Source organism: Carettochelys insculpta, chromosome 10 (genome assembly GCF_033958435.1).
Source record: "Carettochelys insculpta isolate YL-2023 chromosome 10, ASM3395843v1, whole genome shotgun sequence".
In the NCBI taxonomy this organism is placed as follows: Eukaryota; Metazoa; Chordata; order Testudines; family Carettochelyidae; genus Carettochelys; species Carettochelys insculpta.
This window is the reverse complement of record NC_134146.1, coordinates 46,112,285-46,130,445: the sequence shown is the minus strand read 5'-3', so window position 1 is coordinate 46,130,445 and position 18,161 is coordinate 46,112,285. Positions and strand designations below refer to the sequence as shown.

General features: G+C 65.3%; 2 protein-coding genes across 3 annotated transcripts in view; one reads left to right on the top strand and one right to left on the bottom strand.

Annotated features, from left to right (window-relative positions):
• Positions 1–15,479, top strand: part of FAM131A (family with sequence similarity 131 member A) — a 53,937-nt gene extending 38,458 nt beyond the window's left edge. The window contains exons 4-8 of one of the 2 annotated variants that reach the window (XM_075003654.1): positions 3,052–3,180; positions 7,018–7,513; positions 13,801–14,057; positions 14,957–15,108; positions 15,291–15,479. In XM_075003654.1, coding sequence (XP_074859755.1) covers positions 3,052–3,180; positions 7,018–7,513; positions 13,801–14,057; positions 14,957–15,108; positions 15,291–15,479 — 1,223 coding nt within the window. Of the gene's footprint in view, positions 1–3,051; positions 3,181–7,017; positions 12,366–13,800; positions 14,058–14,956; positions 15,109–15,290 lie in introns of those variants that run through there. The other variant, XM_075003655.1, reaches the window with a different exon arrangement.
• The window catches only part of CLCN2 (chloride voltage-gated channel 2), a 46,012-nt gene continuing 43,261 nt past the window's right edge, over positions 15,411–18,161 (bottom strand). Inside the window, exons 21-23 of the mRNA XM_075003653.1 lie at positions 17,758–17,862; positions 17,498–17,584; positions 15,411–17,204 (exon numbers count right to left, since the gene is read on the bottom strand). Coding sequence (XP_074859754.1) covers positions 17,010–17,204; positions 17,498–17,584; positions 17,758–17,862 — 387 coding nt within the window. The 3' untranslated portion in view covers positions 15,411–17,009. The remainder of the gene's footprint in view (positions 17,205–17,497; positions 17,585–17,757; positions 17,863–18,161) is intronic.

The window sequence follows — 18,161 nt, the reverse complement described above, 5'->3', positions numbered from 1 at the left end:
ACGCCTCCCCGCTCCCTCCCAGCACTTCGGAGCCCGTTCCTGCTGGCATGTTCCCCGAGTGCTGGCTGGGAGGGGAGGAGTGGGTACGTGGGGGGTCCAGTGCGTGAGAGGCGTGGGGGGCCGAGCAGAGGCCCGGGGGCTGCAGGCAGAGCCCCTGTGGGCTGTAGGCTGCTGCAGCTTCCTGGAAGTGGAGGAGAGCCACTCACCTGGCCCACCTGCTGTTCCTGTAACAGCAACGAAGGGTCCTGTGGCAACTTATAGACTAACAGAAAAGTTTTGAGCATGAGCTTTCGTGAGCACAGACTCACTTCATCAGATGCTGGTCTTGGAAATCTGCAGGGCCAGGTATAAATGAGCCAGAGCAAGGCTGGGGATAACAAGGTCAGCTCAGTCAGCAAGGGTGAGGCTTACTACCAGCAGTTGATCTGGAGGTGTGAGCACCAAGGGAGGGGAAGCTGCTTCTGTATTTAGCCAGCCATTCGCAGTCTTTGTTTAAGCCTGAGCTGAGGGCATCGAATTTGCAGATGAATTGTAGCTCAGAAATTTCTCTTTGGCGTCTGGTCCTGAAATTTCTTTGCTGTAGGATAGCTACTGTTAAGTCTGCTGCTGTGTGGCCTGGGAGATTGAAGTGCTCTCCTAGGGGTTTTTGTATATTGCCATTTCTGATGTCTGATTTGTGCGCGTTTATTCTTTTACGTAGAGACTGTCCAGTTTGTCCGATGTATATAGCAGGGGGGCATTGCTGGCACATGATGGCATAAATTATATTGGTAGATGTGCAGCTGAATGAACCCACGATGGTGTGGCTGATCTGGTTAGGTCCTGTAATGGTGTTGCTGGTGTAGATATGTGGGCAGAGCTGGCTACTGTTCCTGGTGGCCCATCCCTGCGCCAGGGATTACTCCCCAGCCTCAGGAGCAAGCCAAGGTCTCATTCCACTGCAGACCCGGAGGTTGTCCCTTCCCAGCGCCTGCCATCCCCTGCCCTGCCCTGGCAGCCTGGCCTTGGCTTACCTGCTCAGTGCCCCTCTGGAGAAGTGTTCCTGGTGGCCAGGAAATGCTCTGGTCTGCTGCAGGGCTGAGCTCTGCACCCGGTAGCTGCCTTCTCCTTGCCTTGGCTGCTGTAAATCACCCCCTGCTTCACTCCCCCGACTCTGAGCTGCAGAGGGCACAGCAGCCTCCTCCCACCTCATCCTCCGGTGTGTCCCCTGCTGACCCCACCTCCTCCCTCCCCTGGGGTCTTTCCCATCTCTCTGCCCCGGGTCTTCCCGTGGGGTCTGGTCACTGGCCCTGCAGGCCTGGGGGCTCCGGGGAAAGCAGAGGGGCAGGCGGTGAGGGGCTGGGGAAGCTGTGGCCCCGGGGAGGAGGCTGCAGGAGCTGGGTTATACCCCCTGAGCCAGGCGAAGGGTGTAACAAGCCCCTGGCTGTGTTGCACAGAGCAGCGGGTGAGGCCCGTGGGACGCAGGCAGGGTGGGGCGTGGAGGGGAGCCCAAGCTGAGGAGAAGGGCCATAAGCAGCCCCAGGTCTTCCCCAGGCGGCAGGGCCCAGGAGGGAGGCTGAGCCAGCCCCTCGCTGGGTCGAGGGCACATTTCTGCAGCCGAGCCCTGTGGGGTCTGGGTGCACGTGTGACTGGGGAGGGGAAGGGAGCAGCCGTGAGGTCGGTGGGGGGCTGCACAGGTGGGTTTATGGCTGATGGGCGTTGCCATTCTCCGAAGGGCCCGGAGCTGGCTTCATCCACAGCCCTGTGTGTGTGGCGCCCTGGCCGTGAGCCCGGGTGTGACCCCCTCGCCCCGCCTGTGAGCCCGGGCGTGACCCCCTCGCCCCGGCCCTGACCCCCTCGCCCCATCCCAGAACATGGGTGTGACCCCTCGCCCCAGCCCCTTCCATGACCTAGGGTCTGACTCAGCTCCCCAGCCCAGGCTGTGCCAAGGGCTTTCTCCTGGCAGGGAACTAGGCTTTGCAGGAGGCCCCTGAGCCCGCTCTGTTGACCAGCCCTCTGGCGGGTTAGCCGGGTGGCAGCAGAGCCCTGGGCCTGGCAGATGCAGCGAGATCTGGCTGGTTCCCCAAAGACCTGGCGCATCATGCAGGGAGCTGCCCCGCCCCCCGCCCCGCCCCGCCCCTCCCCGGCAGCTGGGGGAGGTGACGCATGAGGCAGCTGCAGCCTGAATTACCCAAACAAGCGGCTCTTAACAGGGTTTGTTGTTCGCTGACAAGCAAAATTAAAAAGAGCAGGCCTGATCCTGCGTGCTGCTGAGTGCCCAGTGACATCAATGGGCCTGGTCCTGTGCTCCCACTGGCTCTGATGGGCCAGATCCTGCATGGCGCGGTGCCGCCACTGATTGCAACGTGCCTGACCCGGCACAGTGCAGAGCCCCCCCCCCCCCCCCATCACCGCAGCCCCCTTGCCTCCGACGGGCCTGGGGGTGCCCTTGGCCGAGCCCTCACTGACTGCAGCGAGGCCGTTTCTGCAGGGTGCTGAGTCCCCATGACGCTGACGATCAAGCCTGGTGCTGAGCCCTCTCTGCCCACTGATTCCACCAGGCCCGTCACCGAGGGCCTGTTCAGCTCCCCTTGATCCTCCTGGGCCCAGCCTCCCCCCCAGTGAGCTGCAGGGTCAGTCCTGTTCCACTGGGGGGACGCCTGCTGGTGAGCGCCCCGCCCCGCCCCGCCCCGCCCCGCTTGGGTGGGAGCGTCCCCTGGCAGTGGGTGCTCTGCCTGGGCCATGCCAAGCACCTTCCTTTAGCACTGGGCCCAGGGCACCGCATGACACACCAGGGTCTGGAGTTATGCCCTGCGGGCGCAGGGCAAACAACTGGTGTGGGGTCCCCTTGCTGGTAATGGGGCTCCCTACACACCCGCTCTGGGATGCTGCTTGGTGGCTGTGGCATGGGGAGCTCAGCCTCGGCTGTCCCGGTGCAGCTGTGCCTACCCCAAGGATCCAGCTCCCCGTCGTGGGCCGGGATGTCCAGTGCTTCTTTGCACCCACGAGGGGCTGGGCTCTCCCCACCAGGCCCCCCACGAGTGCTCCGTGGTCTTGTCCCTGCCTCCCCAGGGGTGGCCGAGCAGTTTGCCATCGCCGAAGCCAAGCTGAAGGCCTGGTCCTCTGTGGATGGGGAAGACTCCAACGACGAATCCTACGATGAGGACTTCGGCTCGAACGCCAACAGCGCCCAGCCAGCTGGTGAGTGAGCACGAGTTGCCCACCTCCGTGGGGCCCAGGCCCCCACCTGCAGACCTGGGGGAGTGGGAGCCCCCCCATGCCAGACAGTGGAGCAGGGCCTCCTTACCTGTGTCATGCCCAGGAGCAGGACCCTGCAGGGATCCCTGCGTTCTGAGCCGGACGGTGGAGGTCCGTGGCGTATGCCCCTGGCCAGGAGGGAACTAAAGGCAGACATCCCCTCTCCGGAGATGGGGAAGCTGAGGCAGGGGGCAGGGCCAGCTTGCCCAAGGCCAAGAGGCTGCGGCAGAGCCAGGGATGGATTTCCACACCCCTGCTCCAGGGCCTTCCCTCAGCCTGACGCCCTTTTGGTACACGCAGCGTGAGCCTGTTGTTTCCTAGGCTGGGGCTCCCCAGGGTGCCAACCAGAGCTGAACGCGTCATTCCCCAGGAGGGCGAGCTGTGCCGCTGGGAAGTGGGGGCTCCGGCCCTGGTCGGCGTGCTCGGCCTCATGCGGGAGAGCAGAGGGGGTGGCTCTCAGCTGCAGCAGACCTAGTGCCCTGTGGGTCATTCCCACCCTGCTGTCCCTGGGGTGGATCTGAGCACAGTGGGGGGAGCTGGGCTGGCTGGGCGTTTGGCACCGGGGAGCGCGCTGGCAATGGGGCCTGGAGCGCAGCCGTGGGGCTGGCTGCACGAGGAGCCCCAGCCAGCCACAAGCCTTGCTTGCCTGAAGGACGGCTGCGGTGCTTCAGGCGGGCGGCTCACTGAGCTGGCCAGGTGGCGCCTGGGTCCCCCCGGGGAACGCCAGGAGGGGCTGAGTCAGTGGCAAATAGCCCAGCCAGGCCAAGGGGCTGCCTGCTCTCCTGGAGACCATCCCACGGCCTTCTGCAGCAGAGTCTCTCCCCCGGCCCTGCTCCATTTCTAGGTCGCTTGAACCAGCTCTGAGAGAGATCCTGGGGCCGGGCTTCAAGTTGCCCGCTGGCTCCTCTTTGCTGTCCTGGCACAGCACCTCCCCTCAACTGAGATGCAGTGTCCTGAGCAGCCTCTTGTGAGAGATGCAGTGTCCTGAGCAGCCTCTTGTGAGCCCCTGCAACAGCACCTGCCCGCAGCTCCCTGGGCAGAGAAGGTTGTGCCTGTGGGCTCTGAAAAAGGGGAGCTGGCTCCCTGCACCAGCCCCTTCTGCCCTGGCAAACAGCAAGGAGCCCGCCCCGGCTGGGGGTAATCCCTGAACTTTGTGCAAACAAAGGTGGTTTCTCACAGTAATTAGGTGCCCACTAATCTCAGGCTATTTGCATATCAAAGGCGATCAGTAGTAATCTGCCCACGCTCCAGCCAGTGAAAGGTCTAATTGCTCTTCTGTTTGTAGAAGGAAAGGCCAGAGCTGGCTAAGGGAGCCTGGCCCTGGTTGGGGCTGTGGGTGTGGCATGGGGTGCTGTGGGCGTTGGTCCGGTAGCACCATCCCTGCTCCGAAACACACCCCTGGGAGGGCCCTTGCTGGGAGTCAGCCTTCCCGGGGTCAGGGCGCTGAGCCCCTGCCGAAGGGGGCTTGTGGGGGAGGAGTGAGCCCCGATCTCAGCCCCAGCCCTAGTGTCCGGACTCTGTGCAAGTCCCGCGTGGGGCTCAGATGTTTCTGTGGGGTTGTTTGCTACGTCCCTGCTTGGATTCTCAGGCCCATGCTCCCGGCCTGGCTCAGGAGGGGGCCCTGGGAACACAGCACCGGAAGGGGCCACTCTGCACACAGCTGGCCCACTGCCGGCCCACTGCCGCTCCACACCAGCCCCAGAAGCCTCACTGTTTGAACCTTAGGCTCCCACTGGGGCCTTTCAGCCCTGATGTGGAGCCCTTGCTGGGCCAGGCCTGAGCTGCTCTCTGATAAATTAATAAAATGAAAGGAACCAGCGGCACCCCCCGGGGTCTGGAACTCAATTCTAGTCAAGACGTTCACAAATGATCTGAGGGATAACCAGTGAGGCGGCCAAATTTGCAGGTGATAGAAACCCATTCAAGCTAGGTGCCTGCAAAGCCACCGGCACAGTGTTACAAAGGAGCTCTCAGAACGTGGCGACACGGCTCCAAACCGGCCGATGAGCGTCACCGGTGCTAAATGCAAAGTAATACGCATTGGCAATCATCATCCCAACTTCTCCTAAAAAAAGATGGGTCTTAATTAGCTGCTGCCACTGGAGAGAGATCTTGGAGCCCTGGCGGATAGTTCTGTGAAAACATCCACTCAGTGAGCAGCAGCAGTCGAAAAAAGCAAACTGTGCTGGGGATCATTAGTAGAGGGATAGAGAATAAGACAGAAATCATCAGACTGCTGCTATATAAATCTGCGGCGTGCCCACCTCTTTGTAATGCCGTGTGCAGGGGTGGGTCTCTTAAAAAAAACCCCAGAGTTTATTGGAATTGGAAAAGGTCCAAAAAAGGGGGACGGACCAGCTTCCAGGTGAGGGGAGATTGAAAAGACTGGCGCTGTTCCGCTGGGGAAGAGACGACTAAGAGGGGACATGACTGTGGTCTATAAAATCACGACTAGTGTGGAGACAGTGAATAGGGAGGTGTTATTTACTCCTCCTAACGCAAGGACAAGGGGACCCAGTGAAATGAACAGGCAGCAGGTTTAGAGCAAAGCTAGGGCGGTATTTCTTCGCACAGCTCCCGGTCGGCGGCCCGTGGAACTCCTTGCCGGGGGAGGTTGTGAAGGCCAGGACTTTAATAGGGGTCAAAAGAGAACTGGGTGAGTTTGTGGAGGTTAGGCTCATCCGTGGCGATTCGCCGGGATGGTTTCCCTCGCCTCTGTCAGAAGCCAGGAGTAGGTGACGGGAGGGATCACTTGGCGATTCCTTGCTCTGATGGTTCCTCTGGGGCCCCTGGCATTGGCCACTGACAGAAGCCAGGACACTGGGCTAGGTGGGCCTTTGGTCTGGCTGTGCTTGTGCTCTGATACAGGCAACTGTCTTGGGGTTGCGCCCAGTCCCGCAGCCTGGCTCCCAGGTGGTGCTGGGGGCAACCTCTGCTGGCAGGAGACAGGCTGGGGGCTGGGTGGGCCTCGGAGGGTGGGTGATGATTCAGCAGGTGGTTGTGTAGGTGGCCGACCGAGTAGCTCAGAGATGCCACCACCCACAGGTCCCCTTCCCTGGGGGGCTCCTTGCCCATCTCGGGCTTCAGGCCCAGAGCTCATCCCAATCCTGAGTGCGTGGCGCTGTACAGACAGGATGGGACCCAGACTGCGCGGTGCTAAGGGGTGTCTGCCCTGGCTCCGCCCTCTCCACCAGAGGCCACGCCCCTTCTGCAGGCGCAGAGCAGGATACACCCCCTGCCTGGCTTCCCAGGGGCTGGGCACATTCTAGTCATTGTAGGATTTCCAGTGGCCGGGCCTCATGGTGGAGGGCAGCCCTGGCCTGCGTCAGCCATGCCGTCACGTTTGGCCCCCTCCTTCCCTGATCCCAGTGGCACAGCTGCCAGCAGTCACATGCACCTGGGCCGCTGCTGGCCTGGCTGCTGGCCCTGCCATTCAGCTGTTTGCCACAAGGGCTGCAGGCAGCTGGTGGCGAGCGCCAGCTCTCTGTGGGGCAGGGCGGGTGGAGCAGGGGAGGGCAGCTCTCAGGCTAACTGGAGAGGAGGTACAGGGGGGCCATGTGGCAGGGGAAGGAGAAAAGACCCATGGGAAGCAGCCAAAGTGGGGATATGGGGCCAACAGCCCCTCTTCCCCCGCACCCCGAGGAAGATCCACTTCTGCCCCCCCAGCAAGGATTCCATCAGCCGCCAGGATCCCCCCCGGTGCTCTGGGGCAGGAGGGGGGGCCGGGCCGGGAGCGGGAAGCCTGGCTCCTGACACCAGCTCCCCCCTTGTGTATTGCAGATGCTGCAGGCCAGCCGCCGCCCGGCTCCCTCCTGAAGGATCTCCTGCCCAGCCGCCTGGGCCAGCTGGGTACCCGGCAGGGCTCCTGCGAGCCCGAGAGCGACTCCTCCCAGACCATCTCCCCGGAGACCCTGTGCTCCAGTCTGTGCAGCCTGGAGGACAGCCTGCTGCTCAAGGAGCTGGGCTCGCCGGGCGAGCTGGCCGCCAAGCTGCTGGCCTCCATGGCCGGCGGGGAGGAGCTGCCCACTCAGACTGGAGAAAGTGCCTTGCGGAGCCTGGGCCAGCTGGAATGCCAGGACTCGATGTACTCCATGTCCTACACAGAGTCCTGCCTCTCGCCCTCGGAGGACGACAGCCTGCCCTGCAAGGACTGCCACACGGCCTGCAAGCTGCACGGGGACAGCTGCGGGGGCAGGCGGAAAGTCTCCGACGTGGCCTCGTCGGGGGTGGTGTCGCTGGATGACGAGGAGGAGGAGGAGGAGGAGGCCGAAGAGCAGTGAGCCGGTCTTGGTCTGTGGCATGCTTCACCTGCCATCTCTGTCCCACTCTGTGACTCCCCCTCCGGGCCCCGTTCCCAGAACCAGCTGCTCTTCTTGAGGCCGAGTGCGGCCTGGGGGTGGCGTGAGCCTTAGCCAGGCCGGGCGGATGGTGGAAGGAAAGCCCAGGACCCACCCCCGGCGGCGGAGCCTGTTGCAGCTTGGGGCCGGCTGGATTTGCTTGCTGCCTCTCTCTCTCCCCTCCCCTCGTCTGTTTTTTTGCATGAGAGTGTTTTGGGGCTAACCAAAAACCCTGATGCGGAGCCGGCCGGACCTGCCGCCGTTGGGACGGCTCTGAGCATGTTGTGCGCCCCGTACCCCTGCGGAGCCTTTTGCTGTCCGGGTGGCATGGCTAGTGCTGTGAAAGCAACACGTGTGCGTTCTCCGTGAAGATTAAACCCTGTGCCCCGGCCCCGCCCAAAGCCCCGCTCGGAGCCGGCGCGGGCGGTGTGCGAAGTGGGAGGCCCTTTTCCAGCCCTGTGGCCCGGACCAGCTCTTTGCGTTTGTCCTACTGGGTTTTGTACGGCGAACTGAGGGGAGGAGCCGGGCCAGGCCCGAGCGGGTTTGGCAGACCAGCAAGGGGAGGCGGGAGTCTCTGTCGGCTGGGATTGCCCCGGGGCAGAGTGTTGGGGTGGAGGGCGGCGGGGAGGCCTGCTCTCAATTGGGGGGCGGGCCAGCAGATCTTTTTCTATATTTTTTGTACGGTGTCTCTGTGCGGCCCTGGCGGGAACGTTGCGGGTGGGACGCGCGGGGGCGACACGGCGCGGGCTGGAACCAACCCCGTCTTGCACTAACTTCACCTGTGGGACTTCGTGGCTTAAAGAGCTCCGGACCCTCTGGGCAGGGCGGAGGCTCGTGTTCCCCTTGCTGGAGGAAAGCAGAACGAGCCCGGGGCCACTTCGGGCCACGCACAGATACGGGCATGGCCGTGTGCTCCCAGAGGTGTGCCCAGAGCCCCACGGATGCTCCCAGCGCCCCCACTCCTGGCGTGCCCCCGAGCATGCCTGGCGTTTCGCACCCCTGGAGAGCTGCTCCAAAGCCCAGGGCAAGGAGCGGGGGCGCGAGTTGGGGAGCAGATCCAAAGGGGCCGTTTGCTGGTTCGGCTGCAGCTGAAGTCTTCAGAGATTTCCTGCAAAGCCACCCCGGCGTCTGAGCATCCGCCCGAGCCGCCGGCACCCACCCCCCAGCCAGCCCTGGGCTGCTGCTCTGTACACACCCCTCCAGACCGGAGCACACATGTCTGCACCACAGTGCCAGCTGCCTGCAACAGGGCAGCGAACGCCCAGTCCCAGCTCCCCGGGGGTTGCGTGGGGGGCTCTGGGGGCTGCTGCTGGTCACCTGACATGGCGGGGGGACTGCCCCGGCACCTGTGAGCTGGACCCACAGCACGTCGGTCTCACCCTCCCAGCTGGGGCTGTCCTGCTACATTTGCTGCCCAGCAGACTGAAGCCTGCAGGCCCCCGGGCACGGGTAGGGCGCTGATGGGAGCTGGCGGGGAAGGGAGGGCAGCTTCCCTGGGCCTGGGTGGATGAGCCGGAGGTCCAGCCTCTGCCCTGCAAGGTAGCTGCCAGCTGGAGGCTGGCTGGGTCCCTAAGGGGGCTGCTTGCCCTGCATTGCTCCCGGGATGGGGAAGGGCCCCAAGTGAGGTGCGGGGGGGATCCCTGGGGCAGCTGTGTGAGCCGCAGTTGTGGGACCCCTGTGCTACAGCTGCTCAAGTCAGAGCTCAGGGATGCGCCCCCCACCCCACCCCAAGCTGTGGCTTGTCCCCCGCCTGCCCTGTTCCTCCCTCCCACCCGCGCACACGTCCAGTGCCTGCCGTGTCAGAAGGCAATTCATTGCAGCAATGGCTGGGGAACCCCCCAGGCCCTGAACCCTGCCCCCCCTTCGCGGTGCCAAAAGCACTCCTCCCCAAGGCGCCAGTCTCGGATGCCCACTGCCGGCACCCACCCACTGGCAGGGCTGTATGGGGCCATGCCCCTGGCTCTGCCCCCAGCTCCAGGGAACCGCCAGCAGGGCCTGCCCCCCGCCTGCTTTACTGGAATTCAACCAGCAGACCAAGTGCCTAGACTAGGGGCCAGGCCTGGCCAGCCCAGCTCCCAAGGGGCTCCCTCCAGGCAAGGGAACTCGGCGGTTGACCCCCCCCGGCCCCGGCCGGGTCTGTGCCTGCCTGAGAGGGGCCTGCTGGCTGCTGAGTGGCACTGGGCTCGGCCCATTCCCTGGCCAGCATGTGGCCCCAGGGCCTGGGATGGGGAGCGACTAGGGGTCAAGCTGTCACCTCCCCCCTGCAAAGCCCCCGAGGGTGCAGGGGTGGAACCCAGAGCCCTCGGGCAAAGCCTAACGTGGCTCCTGCTGCTCTGTGCTGGGACGTTGCATGCCCCAGGGTCCCCCACCAATACCCACCTTATAGCCCGGGGCAGGCAGTGGGGCCTGGCGGCCGGGAGTTCCAGCACAGCTGGCACAGGCTTAGCACTCGCAGTGACCTTGTCGCAGCCAGCCAGCCGGCTGGGCTGTGCATGCAGCTGTGGTATGGTAGGTTGCTTGAGAGCACTGGCCCATGCATGTTGCTTTGTTATTGTCGGGGGGCGTGCAAGCTGCGTGGTGTGCATGTTTTGCTAGGGGTGCTGGTGAGGGCTGGCTGGATCGTGCTGGTTTGTTATTGTAGGGTTGCTGGTGAGCGCTGGCTGGAGCGTGCTGGTTTGTTATTGTAGGGTTGCTGGTGAGCGCTGGCTGGAGCGTGCTGATTTGTTATTGTAGGGGTGCTGGTGAGGGCTGGCTGGAGCGTGCTGGTTTGTTATTGTAGGGTTGCTGGTGAGGGCTGGCTGGAACGTACTGGTTATTGTAGGGGTGCTGGTGAGGGCTGGCTGGAGCATGCTGGTTTGTTATTGTAGGGGTGCTGGTGAGGGCTGGCTGGAACGTGCTGGTTTGTTATTGTAGGGTTGCTGGTGAGGGCTGGCTGGATGGTGCTGGTTTGTTATTGTAGGGTTGCTTGCACAAGGGCTGCATGAAAGCCCTTTGAAGCTATCGGAAACTCTCCCCCAACCTGCCCTGGCCATGGGGGCGCGGAGGTGAGCTCGTGCGAGCTGTGTGCCTTCTCCAGTTGCTGTCTGGGATCCCCAGTCGCATGGCTGCACCCCGGTTGGGCCAGGCTGAGCAGGTACCCTCACCCCAGGTGCTGCTGGCTGGGGCTGCGGCTGCCTGAGCCAGTGGGTGGGGGCGCTGGGCTGCGAGCTCTCGGTGCGCAGGGTGTGTGCATCTCGCCTTGCTGCGCAGGGGACCAACAGTCTCTTTTACGCAGCTCCTCAACCCCAGGAGCTGCCCTGCTCCTCCCGCACCCTCCACCACAGCCCCTTCCATCTTCCCTGCCCGTGGAGCTTCTGTGACCCCCTGGGTGTGCTTGGGCAGGCTCCGGTCCGTATGGCCCCTTGGGCAGCAACTGCTTCTGCTCTGGTCACCCACAGTCCAGCCGCGGCTCCCTGCTACCACCCCTAAGCAATGAACTTGGGGCTGGTCCCAGCAGGGGGCGGGTGTCTGCGCCCCCTACCCCCAATGATGGGGGCCCTGTTGCCGGCAGGATGCAGGCTCCTTGGCCTCTGAGGGGTCGCACCCTCCCTTGCGCAGGGAGATGCTGGTGGCCGGGCGCTCCCCATGGGCACCGCCTGCAACCGGCTGAAATGCCCCTGCCCCAGGTGCACAAGGAAACTCCCCCAGACCCTGCCAGTGTGCAAGAAGCTGGACCGTGGGGGCGGAGGGCTGCTCACACACTGCAGTGGGGGGGGCAGAGACGGTGGGAGACCAGGTTCGCTTGCTGGCTCCTCCCAGCCACACAGGTTGGGCACGCTCACAATCGCCCCCACGTTAACCCCGCCCATGGCATGGGGCCCCTGCCCATGTGCCACCTGGGGAAACTGAGGCAGAGGTAGGTAGGCAGTGACTGCCCATTGATTTCAATGGGTGTGTCCCCTCAATACCATGGAAAATCTGTGCTAGCGGCTTGGGCTAGGAGGAGACAATCGGGACAAGAACCCAGGTATCCTGAGCTCTAGATGCCTCCAGAGCCACTAGGGAACGCTGTCTCCTGAGAGTCCTGACCTGGCGGGGGGGAGCTGCCCCACAGACTCCTTTATTGAAGCTGATAATGCAGTGGCTGGAAGGAGCAAGGCAAATCAGAGGGCGTGACTAGCCGGGCTGGGCAGTTACTAATACCTTGCCCCAAGTCCTTGTGGACAGACGGGGCTGGAGAGATGCTTGTGGGTGTAGCGGGTAAGGTATAAGGGGGCCCAGGCCGTGGCATGCATGATAAGGCAGCCATGGTCCCAGCTAGTGCCTGGCAGGGCTGTGGGGTGAGGGGGCGCTGCGTGCCCAAGGGGTGGCCATAGGGCAGAGGGCTTGTGTTGTACAGCTACACCTCGCCGAGCCCTGGCAGGCTCCAGAGGTCGAGTCGTGTCCCTGCTCTGCAGCCGGACCCACCGCGATTTAATTGAACCTCGCGGTGCCCCCTTGAGGGCTCAGTTCACACCTGTGTGTTGCCAAGGTCCGTGCTGGAAGCACAGGCGGCTGGATGTGCACATCCCTGGGGTGGGTGTGTGCGTGCGTGGGGCGTGCCTGGCTGTGCGGTAGGGTTGGTGATGTTGCACGTGTGTGTGTGTGTGTGTGTTGCACAGGTCTGAGGGCAGGGTATGCGTGTGCACTCTGAACATATGGCAATAAAGGGTAGGAGGTGTGAGCACGTGGCTGTGGGGGGGGTTCTGGGTACACAGTGCTAGGCGACTGTGTGTGTGTGTGTTCACTGATGTGAGGGGAGGGGGGTGTATGTGCCAATCCACATGGAAGTGGAGGGAATGCGCATGGCCGTGAGGGGAGGGCTGGCTGTATGCTTATAGATGTGAGGGGAGAGGTTTGTGCAGTTACACATGGAAGTTGGGGGGGGGGTGTTTGTGTGCTTATGGCTGTGAGGAGAGGGCTGGCTGCATGCCCAGAGGGGAAGGGTGTGTGTTTGCGCGCGCACGCAGATACACCTGACTGTGGCAGGGGTGCTCACGGCTGTGAGGGGCAGGCCGTGTGTGTGTGTGTGTGCAGATACACCTGGCCGTGGTGGGGGTGCTCACGGCTGTGAGGGGGGGTGGGCCGTGTGGGCGCAGATACACCTGGCCGTGGTGGTGGGGGGGGTGCTCACAGCTGTGAGGGGGGTGGGCCGTGTGTGTGTGTGTGTGGGGGGGGGGGGGCGCAGATACACGTGGCCGTGGCGGGGGGGTGTGTGCGCACGGCTGTGGGGGGGGGTGGGCCGTGTGTGTGGGGGGGGGGCGCAGATACACCTGGCCGTGGCGGGAGGGGGGGGGTGCTCACGGCTGTGAGGGGAAGGCTGTGTGTGTGTGTGTGTGTGTGTGTGTGTGTGTGTGTGTGTGTGTGCAGATACACCTGGCCGTGGTGGGGGTGCTCACAGCTGTGAGGGGGTGGGCCGTGTGTGTGTGTGTGTGTGTGTGTGGGCGCAGATACACCTGGCCGTGGCGGGGGGGGGGGGTGTGCTCACGGCTGTGAGGGGGTGGGCCGTGTGGGCGCAGATACACCTGGCCGTGGCGGGGGGGGGGGGTGTGCTCACGGCTGTGAGGGGGTGGGCCGTGTGGGCGCAGATACACCTGGCCGTGGCGGGGGGGTGTGTGTGTGTGCTCACGGCTGTGAGGGGGCGGGCTGTGTGCGCGCTGACAGCCGTGCAGGGAGGGCTAGGGGTGTAGCCCGGTGGTCTGTAGGCGCAGGCAGGCACGTGCTAGGTCCCCCGTTTCTGTCCCGCCCCGCGTGCGGGGGGGGGGGGGGTGCCGTATGCTGCCGGCCTGGCAGTGTGGCCGCTGGGAGCCGCCTGCTCGCTGTTGTTGTGTTCTGGTCTCCTGCAGCTGTCCTGGCAGGCGGCTAATAAAGCGAGTCATGTCACTGCACTGCTGTGTGGGCGCCTCCTTAGTGGGCTTCAGCGGTGGCCCTCGCCGGGGCCAGCAGGGCTCTGCTCAGCAGAGGGGCTGGCACCCTGCCCGCTGCACCATCGGGTATCCCTGCCGTGGGCAGCCCGGCCCAGTGGGCTCTGCACCAAGGGGGCTCCAGCCCCAGTCCCAGCCCTGGGGGGCTATGGTGGCCGTGGGGCCGTGCCCCCCCACCCCACAGGCCCGCGGCCCTGCCCCGCGCACGCTGGGCCCGCAGCCGCCTTATCTCGCATTCCAGGGCTGGGGCCTTCAGGCACCTTGCTAATTATGGGCATCTCCAGGCTCCGGCCGCCCTCCCACCCCTCCCCGAGGCTGGACCCCCCCCACCCAACGCCGCCCTGGGCCAGCACCGGCACCATGGCCTCCGTCAGCTCGTCCTCCACCTACCGCTCGGAGCGGATCAGCACCTACAGCCAGCCGGCCTCACCCGGCGCGCCCTGCTTCCAGCCCCGGGGGCGCTTTGGGGAGGAGGGCGACAGGAGCCCCCTACGCCCCAGCCCTTTCCCTGCGCGGGCCCGGGACGCCTATGGATACACAGGTGGGGGCCCCGCTTCTGCATGGCGTGGGGGGTGCTACAGCCAGTGCTTGCCCCAGTTGGGGGGCAGGTAAAGGGCGTGAGAGCCGACTGGTGCCACCAGTGCCAGGGGGGGTTGGGGGGGGGTGAGACCTGGGCTTTCGGCAGGACAGGCCGGAGCCCAAGCCCTGGAGCAGCCCGGCAGGGCGTGGGCTTTACAGCCAGGGCAGTGTGGGCGAGGCAGCGCCCTGGGGTGGGCGGTCAGCCTCTGCCCTCTGCGCTGCATCTCTGGTGGCAGTGCCCACCGGCAGGCGAAAGGCTCCTGGCCAGACAGTCCCAGCCCGGGTGGTGGCACGCCTGGGCCAGCAAGTTGGGGGGGGGGGGGCTGCTTCCCTCCTGCCTCACAGGCAGCCCCCCCCCTTACTAGCCCATCCCCCTCCCCACTCATTTGCCCCCCCCCGCAATTAGCCAGCCCACCCACCCTGGCTTGCTAGCCAGCCTCTCCTGAGCCAATCCCGCTGCCAGCCAGAGCTGCTTCCAAGCCCCTGGCTAGCTAGCTTGACCTCCTGGGACATGTCCTACGCCCTGCTAGCTGACCCCCCCGCCCCCGCACCTTAATCCCAGGCCGCCCTTCCAACAGCCCCCCCCCACCCCCAGCCGCCCAACTTGTTAGTTGCATTCCTGCTGTCAGCCCCAGCTCCCTGCCCCCCACCCCCCAGCAGGCAGCCCCGCCACACACCTGCCCTACAACTAGCCTCCGTCCTGAGCCAAAAAAAAATCACTGCCCCCCCCCACAGGCTGCACCAGCACATAGGGCAGCCTGGGTGTCTGCCTTGCCCCCCCCCCCCCGGCCCAAGCTCCTGCCACACGGCCCCAGCCTCCATGGCTCCAGCCCTGTGGCCTCACCGCCGTGCTCTGTGCAGCATCCCCTGGCGCTGTGCACCCCTGCAGCCTGGGCAGCAACATGCGAGCCGGGCCTGACACCTACCAAGTGACGGCCGACGTGAGCCAGTTCCAGCCGCAGGAGGTGGTGGTGACCACGTCCAACTACCACATCGTCATCCAGGCTGAGCAGGTGAGGCCCACGGCGCAGTGGGAGTGGGGCGGCAGGGTGCCCCCGCCCCCAACTCCCCAGCCAGCACACCTGCCCCACGCGCTCTGGCACCCCCCCCGCCCCCTGCTCCTGGCAGCGGCTGGGCTGCGCTCTGCCCCACCCGCATGCCAGGCTGTCCTGGAGCTGCTTGTTTCCCCTGGCAGGTGGCAGAGGATGGCACCGTTTCCAACACGTTCAGCCACAAATGCCAGCTCCCAGAGGACATGGACCCCCTGTCCGTCAGCTGCACCCTCACCGACTCGGGCCTGCTGGTCATCAACGCCAAGCGCAGCGCCGCAGCCAAGGCGGGCGAGACGCCCCAGCCCCTGTACCGCACCGAGGTCAAGCTGTGATGCCCGCCCCCCCTCCCAGCCACGCCTCCCCCCCCCCCCCCCCAGCTTCTGGCGCGCACCTGGGGCATGTGTGCACTTGCACGCTGTGGCCGGCGGGGGGGGGGAGGCGGCAGCCGGCGGGTCCCAGCAAGCCCGGAGGGGCAGCGCATGTTGGGACTGGCTCCATAGGTGGGGGTCGCAGGCTATGCCCGGGGCGCAAAGGGCTGCCCTGGGCCAGGCTGCAGCCCCGGGCCACTCACTCCCCTCAGCCTGGCCTCTGCATTCAGGGCCCCCCTGCTACTGGCTCCCAGTGTCTTCCCCCCAGCTCCTGCTTGGAATAAAGGATCCCCCCCACCAAGGCTGCGTGCGTGTGAGCTAGTGGCGGTGCGCTAAGCTCCCTGCACCCAGCTGAGGGGCACAGGTACAGCTCTCTCCTCCTGCTCCTCTGCCCTGCGCCAGCCAGCTGGTCCCGGCTGCCCCCCACCCACCTCCCCGGGTGGCTGTGCTCTCCCTGGGTGGGCTGGCCAAGGAGCAGGGCCAGCCAGGCAAGAGCAGCCTGCCCCAGCGCCTCACCCAGCTGGGCTTCCCAGCCAGAGCGCAGCAAAGGGGCAGGGCGACCCCACAGCAGCGGAGGGAAGGCAGTGGCTGTTCCCAGCCTTTCTTGGCTGGGGGCGGGGGGGGTGGGGGACGACACCCCATTCTCATCCCCCACTGGTTGAACTACAGAGCGCACAGCTGCCCTCTGCCAGCTCCTGCTCCCAGGCGCTGGCTGGATCCCCCCCGCCCAGCAGACAGCAGCCGGTTCCTTGGGTTATGTTATTGCTCTAGTTATAAAGTCCTTTTATTAAATTAATATAAAACTCTCTATATGTACATCCCGGTCAGGGCTGGGCCCCCGGAGACACGGCCACTGCCCCCAGCTCTGAGCCCCTGGGGCCCTGCCCAGCGCCTGGCAGGAGGAGCCGCGCTGGGACGGGGCTCAGTAAGCCTGTGGGCTGGGGGAAGCCTGGGTGCCAGCCAGCTGCCCTGTCCCCACTGCTCCCTGCCCGGACCACAACCCACCCGCAGAGGTAGCACGATTGACAAGGCTCAACTGGCGATTGAATAGTGCAGGGGGGGTGGGGGGCTGCGGCTCAGGATTGAGCAGCCCATGGGCAGGCGCACCCAGGGGAGGGGCAGCTGTGGGTCGGGCCTGAGGGGCACTGGGAGAGATGGGGCTGCAGGCGTAGAAATCGGCGCTGTTTGGCAGCGGGGACGTGGCCCTGGCAGCTGAATGCAGCACACTGGCCCCAGGAGCCCAGGCCAGCTGCCCAGCGAACCTCACGAGCGAGAGCTTGGACTGGACTGGGGGCGCCTGCCAGGGGCGGCTGCGGGCACTGGCAGCGGTTTGCTGGGGCCCCGCCCTGCGCCCGACCCAGGGCTGGGCTCCTCTCCGGGTGCAGCAAGCAAGCCTGGCAGTGCAGGGCGCCAGCTTCCGGCACAAAGGTGCCAGCCCGGGGGGGCTGGCGGTGCTGTAGCGTCCCTCGGCAGCGGGCGCGGGGTCCCCGCCCCTCACTGGCACTTGTCGTCGGTCTCGGAGGGGCTGGACTCGCGGGGCAGGGAGAGGCGCTGGCGCCGGTCCCACAGCTGGTGGATGTCCGTGGTCTCTGTCTCGCTGCTGCTGGCGGTGCTGTCCCGGAAGCTGGCCAGGGGCGGACGGACCTTCACGCCCTTGGCAGTGACTGAGCCCTCGATGGCCTTGCGCAGCTGGGGGCAGACAGGACTCAGTGGGGGAGGGGGGGGCGCCCAAGGCACCCTGCCCCACCCCCAGGCCCTTCACCTCCCCCAGCTGTAAACGGGTGGGCTCAGCAGGGGCCCCTGAGCGAAGGAGACAATAGCCCCTCTCTCGTGGGGAGGATGGCACCATATGCGCTGGGCTTGGGGGTGAAGGGACCACTGCTCGCCCCCAGGAGGGCTCAGGGGTTCTGTTCCTGCCTCCACGTGCCAGCCCCCCCTCCCCGTGTCCCGCTGGCTACTTGGGGGGTGGCCCCTCAGCTCACCTCTTTGAGGGACACCATGCCGATCAGGCGCCCGATGCTGGTCACATAGGCGTGGTCCACACCCAGCAGGGAGAAGATGGTGTGAGTCTGAAACAGAGGCGCGGGCTCAGCGCTGGGAGAACCAGAGGGGGGCCCCCTGAGGGCCAGGGTGCATGCTGAGCCACAGCCCCACACATGCTGCAGCACAGGCCCAGCCACGCCCAAGGGGGCAGCTGGCAGCGGTGCTCCCCAAGGCACACGGCACCGGGCGGGCACCCCACCTTGTGCAGGGAGGTGCGCTCCACCAGCTGGACGGGAGCCGGGTCAATCTTGCTGTTATTGAAGTTCACAAGCTGGTCCAGCTGCTTCTCCTCCCACTCCAGGATCTGCAAGGCAGAGGGGCCGTGAGCGCACAGGGGCCAAAGCCTGCCCAGCCCGTGCAGCTGCAGCCAGGCAGGGAGGATGAGGGCACTGCCCGGCGAGGGGGCAGGGAATAGGACGATGCTCGTACCAATCTGGCCCAGGGCGGGGCACTGGCTGGCTCAGGGATGGGGAATGGGGCACCCCCTAGGGTGCAGCCCCGGGTAAGCTGGTCCCAGTGGCTAGCAGAGTTGGGTGCCCAGGTCAACAGTGGCCCCAGCAGATGCCCGGCTGGCCTGGCTCAGCAGAAGGCCCAGGCTGGAGG